Source organism: Stigmatopora nigra, chromosome 15, assembly GCF_051989575.1.
Source record: "Stigmatopora nigra isolate UIUO_SnigA chromosome 15, RoL_Snig_1.1, whole genome shotgun sequence".
Classification (NCBI taxonomy): domain Eukaryota; kingdom Metazoa; phylum Chordata; class Actinopteri; order Syngnathiformes; family Syngnathidae; genus Stigmatopora; species Stigmatopora nigra.
The window spans coordinates 10,461,590-10,471,059 of record NC_135522.1 but is presented as its reverse complement, the minus strand read 5'-3'; the positions used below and the strand labels follow the sequence as shown (position 1 = coordinate 10,471,059).

The window sequence follows — 9,470 nt, the reverse complement described above, 5'->3', positions numbered from 1 at the left end:
AGCGCTTCACTTTAAAACTTTAAAGAGCACATTTGTTCCCTAATCACTCATGCTGCTCCACCTCTGCTTTTTCTATCTGGCTACTCTGCACTATTTTTCAGCTCCCAGCTTTTTCAGCTTTAAGCCCTGTCAGCTCTGATTAGACTACAGTGTGTTTGTGTGTCAGTGAGGATGACTGTTTTAAGTGGTCTTAGGGGACTGATCATTCTGCTCTGCTATTACACTGGACCCCACTCGTCTGGGGGATACACAAAGTGTTGCCGATGCTTGTGTCAGTCAGACATCAACATTGACAATGAGGAGGGTTGGAGCTAAGAAATGTGCTGGCGGTTGGTAGAGGGGTTCAAAAGCACTGGGTACATATCGATTGGCCGTGATACCTATGCTGAGGTGCGCCCTCTGGCTGCTTCATGGATGTAAACAAAGAACTGTGGCAGGCCAGTTTTGTGCAGTCTGCAGTTTGGGGACCACTTCTCCACTACAGCAATACTGTATGATATAACAATATATCTCACCTGTGTTCCATCAGCTTTTAATTCTTGGCAGATCTGCTTTTTGGTGATTCGCGGTTGAATCTTCACCCACCTGACCAATTTTCTCTCAGCAGCAGGTGACAGCTCCTTTTCTTCCTGATCGTGGCAGTGAAAGAAACCCTACCATGCACTTTATACTTACAAACAATTGTTTGGACTGTTGCTCTTGGGACCTGCAGCTGCTTAGAAATGGCCCCAAGTAACTTTCCTGACTTGTTCAAGTCAAGGATTCGCTTTTTTTAGATCCATGCTGAGCTCCTTTGACTTTCCCATAGTAGCATTTGTGGGAATTTGTGGGTGACAAAGTCACCAGATTTTAATAATTTATTTTGGAACAACACAACATGGGTAACTCTTCTTCCGCATATCTAGTAAAAATCCAATTGAGTAAGGTTTTTGGTTAGAATCTGTTAAAATATAAATATATGATGCACAATAATAAGAATAAAATTGTAAAACATGACTAAATTTATTACTCCATCATGGGGTGGGGTGTCATGTTAATCCAAATTTCAACAACAATAGTAACTTCAAACCAAGAGTATCAAACTGGTGGCCTTTTTGGAAACTTTACTTCCAGATAAATTAAAAATGCACATAGAAAGTTCAAAACTGGGCTCTAAGAGAGTTGTGGTAAGACTGCATTTACAACATCACTATAGGGTCCATATCGTCCAAAAATGTCTTTCCCCGTCACAGCAACACACAGCTTGTGGCCTGGTTTGTACTTGGTGATGGTAATGTACTGAGGCAGAGTTCTGGCAGCCACGTTGCCCAACAGTCTCCATTCTGGGAAAACGTCACTTCCTTTGATTTTTTCCACGGTCAGGAAAACGCTAAAGAATGAAGAGGTTTAGAAAATTTAGAAGAAACTTTAAACTAAATCCAGTAGCGTACAGCCACAAATTAAAATATTTAGATATAAATCAGAAGAACCATTTTAACACTTCAAACGCAAGGCTAAATGTAACGGATTGCGTGGGAATACTATCCCACAAAATGTTTGTAAAACAGAATACTATAATTTGAAAATTATGTTAAACTCCTATTTAATACTATATTTTTAGAAAAAGAAAAAATATATTGTTGTAGCATGGTCCAAATGAGATGTGAGTGACTGGGTCATGTTTACTTTGTGACATCACCTTTTCTTTAAAGAACATTCAAAATAAATGTTTGTTAGTTGCTTAATTTTAATTGCTGAAGCTTTGATGGCGGAAGGTCTTTTTCATTTTAGTTTGCTGTTGAGTTTTAGCTGTTCTTTATACCTTTGTCTTACTCTATATTTTTTATAAATGCAATTGAGACAAACTGTGAGGAAACGTGATTCTTTTATAATCTGACTCGGCAGCACTGCAACAAGCGTTAACACCTACTACATAAGCCTCATTTGTCCATACCCCATGTACGTAGTATTGACATGCACAACTGTTCAACATCAATCCCTACCGCCACAGTATTATGACTTTTTATCTTGTTCTGGTACATGAAATACTTTTATATACACATGAGCTCTTGAGTTTTGCATTCATGGCTCCATCTACACACAGACCGATGAGGATATGCGTTTTTATCTCTAACTCCTCATCTTATCTAAATCGGATATGATGTTGCCTTCTGTATGCATCTCACAAAATGACAGAATTGTGTGGTTTTTGACTGTTCAGACTACAAAAAAAGCCATCCAGTTTGATTTTAGCTGCCAGTCTGAAGAAGGCCATAGTTTCCCCAGTGTCCTAGGCCGGCCCTGCGGCATCCTCCCAGTGCGACATTCCCAAAGCACATTGCCTGAGATGCATCCTAATCAGGTGCCCTAGTCACCACATCTGCCTCCTCTCAATGCAGAGGAGCAGCAACTCTAATCCAGGCCCCGCCTGGATGACTGAGCTTCATACCTTATCTATAAAAGGGAGAGTCCGGACACTCTGCAGCGGAAACTCATTTTGGCTGCCTTATATGCAGGATTGTGTTCTTTCAGTCACGAACCACATCTCGGCCAGGAAATAGAGCGCTACGCCTTCCGGCTTCTTTACCACGACGGACTGATGCAGAGTTTATTGCTGCAGACGCTACACAAATCCCCCTGTCAATCTCCAACTCCATTCCTTCCTGACTTGTGAACAAGACCCAAGGATACCATAACTCCTCCACTTGGAGAAAAGGACCTCATCCTTGAGAAGGAGAGGGCGTGCCACCTTTTCCCGACTGAGAACAATTGTCTCAGATTTGGAGGTGCTAATTCTAATCATCGACAATAATTTCTAATCATCGACAATAATTGTTTTATCATATTGTAACTCTTAATAACTAAATTAAAACCTTGGAAATTGGTTTATCACTATATAAACATCCAATACTTCTAGAACTTGTAGTTCTAGAACCATCAATGGCAGCCAATTAGTTGGCAAGGCAAGTGCAAAGATATGTTTAATTGGTATTAAGAGTAGTGCAAAATCAAATTCTAATTTCTGATCACCTGTGGTAATGCAAAAACAAATAAATAACCGAAACTCGATACTTTGGGAATCAAATATCATATCAGTATACAACATTTCAGTACAGAAACATTTGACAACCCTAGAGGTGACATAATAAAACAACATTGCCATTTTATCTCCTGCCATATAACACTATTGTTTTACCTGTAACTTTCCATTGGTGGTTGAGAGAGCTCTTTTTCATTTCCATTCCACATCACAGAGATGCTAGCCGGCATTTTGATGAAAGCCATGGAGACAGTCAGCTTGGAGGGGATGTTGTACGACAGAGCCGTCATGGGCAAATTTGATGGAAAAGGGTTCATGGGTAGCGGAGGATATGAAAGTTCATTCTATGGGGTTAAAACAAAAAGAAGTGGAGGGTCAGTGGCAAAACAGATCTGTTTGATTACTTGGCTCAGGTGATAATGCATACTTTACATTTTCAAAGTGTAGAATTCAGATATAATTCCATGCCTCCTGTCTCAATAGGAAAAAGAGCCATGGAATTTGGTATGTTTCGGATTTTTCCCCATGTGATGTGACGCATGGACTAGCCCTAAATTGTCAATGAGAGTTTGACGTCAATTTTCTTTCCTTCCTGACAGTGTGATTAAGGTCTTTTGATGCCATTTACTGATAGTTAAAGATTCACAAAAGATTAAGTTCTGTGAGATTATATGAACCGAACCAAACAAAACAAGAGTACACTTGTATTTTTTTTTACTCTAGGCCAGACTGCCTGCCAACTCGCCAATATATTACCTTGTTTGGGTTTGTTTGAAGGGAGTCGTTGCTGCAGCCCGGGGCCATAGATTTCTTCATCTGCATAGTGGGTGGCTTCCCACAGGGCTAATGCAAAAACAAGAAACCACAACAAAATAAATTGATTGAGCATCATGTAATTTGTTAGTCACAATAACTAGGTGCAATAATTGAACAACAAAAAGTCAATTGTATCAACTTAGCATGACATTTTAATACATTTTAAGAGTTTTATTCAACAAAAATATGGCTGAACTTCAATTAAATAGCCTGACACGTATTGATTCCAAAATTTAAAACAGGATTCAAAAATATTTCACTTGTTTTTGCTTTAAAGTAGCTGCTCAATCAACTTGAGAATGTAATTAACTCACTCACTGCCATAGACAGAAATAAAAAAGACATTAATTTCAATTGGGAAAATTAAGATTGGGTGATGATGTTTCTCTGCCATTGATGGAGACCTAATCCATTTTGAATTGGTTCACTGCCGCATTCGCTTGCACAACTGCACAAAAATGTTCCATTACCTATAAAATATGCTCGCCATGTGATACGAGAATCCTACCTCTCTCTCGGGAGTAGGAAATGGCTGTGTTTTGCAAAGGTGAGCTAGGGTGCTCTCTGTAGCTGGATTTGTGTGAGGGGAGCTGCTACTTCGGCAAGGAGAGACAGGTTCCTCTTTTATTTGTGCATTCGGCGGCTTCATACAGGAGAAAATGTGCAAGCACAAAACAAACATTACCAACAAAAATTCATATTTCACTTGTCTCATGTCATTCATTTGTCATGAAATGTCTGGTGTTACTGCGATGCATCCTACCTCACTCTCAATACTCGGAGGTTGAGTACGAGACGGTTGAGGAGAAGGAGATCGCATCTTACATAGGTTGGCTAAGGCAGTCATTACAGCTGGATAGCACATGAAAGTCATGGAAAAAAAGGTTAAAAATCATGAAAACCAGGAAGGAAAGGAATAGAGAGCTGAAACAAAAAACATATGTTCATTCACATAAATTAATCGTACCTTCTTTTTGTGAATTTAACTCCTCTGCAGTAGTCTCTGCCACATCCTGAAAAAGTTATGCATTTTACTTTTCATAAACAAATAAGATCACTGCATTCATTCATTTATTCATTTTCCAAACTGTGTATCAACAAAAGGGTCGCGAGAGGCGCTGCAGCCTATCCCAACTAACTAGGGGCATGCTGAATTGGTGGTCAGCCAATCGGAGGGCACATGGACACAGACAATCGTACATGCTCGCACTCATACCTAGGGCCAATTTAGAGTGTTCAACCAGCCTAACATGCATGTTTTTGGAATGTGAGAGGCAACTGGAGTACCCAGAGAAAACCCACGCAAGCATGCAAACACCACACGGTGAGGATCCACCTCGGATTGAACCCTCAACCCATGCTCGCACTCATACCTAGGGCCAATTTAGAGTGTTCAACCAGCCTAAAATGCATGTTTTTGGAATGTGAGAGGAAACTGGAGTACCCAGAGAAAACCCACGCAAGCATGCAAACATGTAAACACCACACGGTGAGGACCCACCTGGGATTGAACCCTCAACCCCAGAACTGTGAGGCAGACACGCTATCCACTCGATCACCGGGCCCCCCAAATGGGGAAGCATGTTACAAATGCCCTTATTCTTTCTAACCTAATCCATTTAAAGATTTTAAGGAACACCCTATGCTCCATAATTTCCTAAAAAAATGTATCTTTCTTAGTTGCCATTGACATAGATAACCAAACATGTGGTCATTTTCATCCTTTTGAAAACCGGAAAATGAAAAACAATCAACAAAAAAAAGAAAAATGGGACTCACCAACTTGTTCCCAATTTCGCTCTTAATTTTTTCTGTGAATGTATACACATGAAAAGAATGTCCATTAACATTTTAAATCAACAATCGGTTCTATTCTCGCCGGGCTCTTACTCTTTGGTACAGTTTCATCATCTATGCTGTAGAAAAAGAAAACATAGTTTTAACATTCAAAGTATGCCATCAGTGAAGTAAAGTGTTGAATCATGAGTTTGTCTACTTACATTACGACTTCTTCATCGACAACAGATGTCAGCAAACGCCGAAACTATTGAGATTCATAGAATTGTTATGTAGCAAAAGTATTTTCAATGTCTGCTAGTGTCATTCTTACCTTTTTCTCTGACTTCATTGCAGAGAGTACTCTTTCTGCTCTGTGTGTGATTTTCTCAACTCTAGCCTGAGGAAAATTAAAACAAATTAAACATTACATAAATACACATACATACCCTCGTACCTCTGCCGCTATTTAGAAATGAATGCCTATGGGTACAAAATTTTCAGGTTAAGAAACCTTATGTGATGCATCGAGTGCCTCAATATACGAAAAGATCCATATTGCGAAAACATGAATACATTTCCTGTATCCGTAATTTTATTTAGAAATTGTCACGGATGCATTGCTTCTTGCTTTCCAATTTCACTACGCTCTACTGGGCTCCCATTGGCTCTCTCTTAACAACAACTCTCCATGTTTCAAGACTGTCTTATGTCTTAATGACCGCCGTTTGTTGTTGTGTGATTGAACTTATTCTTGGAGAAAGCTGTGGCCGAGTGCCTTTGAGCCTCAACCTGAACAGCAGTCTGAGATTTTATGCGTTTATTATTCATTTATAATCTTTTCCTCTAATATCTTGGTTTCTCACATCTTTCCTACAAAACTGGGACGCTGACAATTTTAAAGGGTTTAGTTGGTAGTTTTATGAGGACAGTGGAAGGAATTAGAGAATTTACATATAAAGTACGGCTCTGCTTACAAAACATTCAACTCACAAAAAAAGTTCTGGAACCAAATAATTTCATAAGTAAAAGGTACGACTGTATGTCATTGGAGAAAAAAAAACAATCACTCCCTTTCATTAGCATAAGCGGTATCCTTAACTAAACAGTGCAGTTAGTCATGATGTTTACCAACCTCAAGTTGTTGGATAGACCCTTCAAAATCCATGTCACGTTGCATCTGTTGAATAGTTTCGGCTAAAACCTGCAGCTTAATATTATTCTGTCTCACTGCATTATGGACCTCCTCCTTCACCAGCATCTGAAGCTGTACAAAAATGCTGTCACAATCATAATACAATTGATGATGATAATAAACTACAGTGGTACCTCGACATACGAGCATTTCGATATACGAGTAAAATTTAGGGTTAGAGCCAATAATTATCTCTAGATATTATAGTTGAATGCGACCGCGGCCCGGCAGATGAGTGGTACGCATGCCAGCCTCACAGTTCTGGGGTCCTGGGTTCAAATCCAGGTCGGTCCACCTGTGTGGAGTTTGCATGTTCTCTCCGGGCCTGCGTGGGTTTCCTCCGGGTACTCCGGTTTCTTCCCACATTCCAAAGACATGCAAGGTAGACCAGGTAGGACACTCTAAATTTCCCCTAGGTATGAATGAGAGTGTGAATGGTTGTTTGTTTGCCATCATTTCAGGGGGTCCCCCCGCCTCGTGCCCATAGGCAGCTGGGATAGGCTTCAGAACCCTCCCATGACTCTAGTGAGGGTAATGTGGTTCAGAAAATGAAAAAAAAATCTGGGGAGCTTTGGTCTTCTTTTTTTTCTATCATCACATTCATGACATTGAAAGGGGGGGTTCTGACCAATTGTTCTTTACTTCCTCACTGATCGTAATGATACTACGCTGCTTTGCAAATACATCCCCATTTGCAAAATAATTTAGCCAGTCAAAATGTTAGATATCTTCTTCACGTTAATAATTTATGGAGCCGTGTCTTAATTTATGATAACATTGTACAAAACAATATATTGTGTGACCTACTTCAGATTGGGCGAATTCGATCTTTTCATCACAGGTTCCCGAGGAAGCTGACCGGGGATGAGGCCGTTTCATTCTGTAGAGAAAAGTTACATACAAAAAAAATGTACTTGAAAATGAAACCAAACAAGCAGCACTATCTGGTAACTATGCATTGATAAATTGGCGTCATACGGTGATACGAAAGTGTGTAAAATAAGCAACTCGCCAAGTTTGGGAAATTGAGTTGGAAAGCCTTAATGTTTACGGACTCTGACAGCAATCTACATGCTTGTCCAGCTGAAATAAGCAAACACAAAAATACATTTAATACCTGGAAAAGTGTGGGTGAGCTTGGACCAATTGAGCATGCACAGTGCTGCATAGTATTTTGTCCGGAGATAAACATTTCCGGTTGGATTTTGCATTTTGCCTTTTCCTTTGTCATGTATCCTACTTTTTGTTTTTATTACCTCTCATTTTTAACGAAACAGCAAATATAGGATTATATATATATATATATATATATATATATATATATATATATATATATATATATATATATATATATATATATATATATATATATATATATATATATATATATATATATATATATATATATATATATATATATATATATATATATATATATATATATATATATATATATATATATATATATATATATATATATATATATATATATATATATATATATATATATATATATATATATATATATATATATATATATATATATATATATATATATATATATATATATATATATATATATATATATATATATATATGCTCATGCAGTTGAGTTGGGCACATTAATACAAACATGGGCTACTAATAACTAACTAAAAAATAACTAACTTTCTGTGAAATATTGGCTAAAAGCCAATTGTTTTTTATGTTGTTGTTTTTTTTTTTTTTAGAGTAACAAAATTCATACTCATTTGAATGTAATGTATTTGTTATCATGGCTTGGTCAGACACTGTCTAATTCATATTCTGACATTGACGATGCTGGACGTCCAATCTATGGAAGAGGGAAAGTGGTAGCAAATGAGTGAACCCTCTCACATTAAATTAATTGAATGTCTAATGGTCATGAACTCCTTTAATCCACAGCAGAATCATATAAAAACTGTCACTGGCCCTAAACTGTCACTGGCCCTACCAACATGGCGTCTACGCGACCATGTTGGTAGGGGTGACGTGTCCATCAAAGGTAATGAATGCATTGATATAAAAATTAAGTCATTTCTAGCTTTCAACTGCCTAAATATTTCAAAACGTACATCTTGCACAGCATTGACACAAAGAAACCTTTAGTTATTGATATCAATATGGTGCAACATTATTAAACATTATTTACAAAAGGAAGAAAAAAAACATTTCACAGGTTAGTGGTATATATAAACACATATTATTAGGAAATAAGTCAGTCATTGTCATCCTCACCTACAATTTTAAAACGAATTTAATCAAAAGCCTTTGATCCAATTGGCATTAAAGAGAAAAAAACAAAGCATCCTGTTTCAAGTTTATGTTGTCATTTAAATCCCAAACATCAGAGCAGATCATTGGTTTAAGTGGTTCATCATTTCACATACAAAAGCATAGCAAAGACAATTATGATGAAATTCAAACATATAACTACGTCTTATATCGTATAGTTAACATAAGAAGCAGTTTTTGTATTATTATAGACATTAGTATTTCACTCAGCAATTGTCTCAAATAAACATACACAGCAAATATATCCCAAAAAACATTTTAACAAGACAAAGCTCCTATTTTTTTTTAATTTATCCCTATTTCATATATAGTGAAAGAAAAGAAATGAGGTAATACAGGTTTCATGAG

General features: G+C 37.6%; 1 protein-coding gene across 1 annotated transcript; it reads right to left on the bottom strand.

Moving 5' to 3' along the window:
• Positions 1-842: 842 nt before the first annotated feature.
• atf7ip2 (activating transcription factor 7 interacting protein 2) lies at positions 843-7,990 on the bottom strand. Its single transcript, XM_077734590.1, has 13 exons — positions 7,924-7,990; positions 7,614-7,686; positions 6,747-6,878; positions 5,946-6,011; positions 5,836-5,879; positions 5,726-5,751; positions 5,615-5,646; positions 4,803-4,848; positions 4,599-4,687; positions 4,344-4,478; positions 3,776-3,862; positions 3,176-3,363; positions 843-1,369 (listed from the first exon to the last, which is right to left on the bottom strand). Exons 2-13 carry the CDS (start codon positions 7,683-7,685, stop codon positions 1,153-1,155), a joined length of 1,134 nt encoding a protein of 377 aa, XP_077590716.1. The 5' UTR covers position 7,686; positions 7,924-7,990; the 3' UTR covers positions 843-1,152.
• Between the last annotated feature and the right edge of the window lie 1,480 nt (positions 7,991-9,470).

Excerpts from the sequence above, each read along its gene's own strand:
- atf7ip2 (XM_077734590.1), bottom strand. The coding sequence starts at position 7,685 with ATGAAACGGCCTCATCCCCGGTCAGCTTCCTCGGGAACCTGTGATGAA. Across the intron at positions 6,879-7,613 it reads TCGAATTCGCCCAATCTGAA|CTTCAGATGCTGGTGAAGGA; the intron begins GTAGGTCACACA and ends ATTTTTGTACAG. Across the intron at positions 1,370-3,175 it reads CCACCAATGGAAAGTTACAG|CGTTTTCCTGACCGTGGAAA; the intron begins GTAAAACAATAG and ends TTCATTCTTTAG.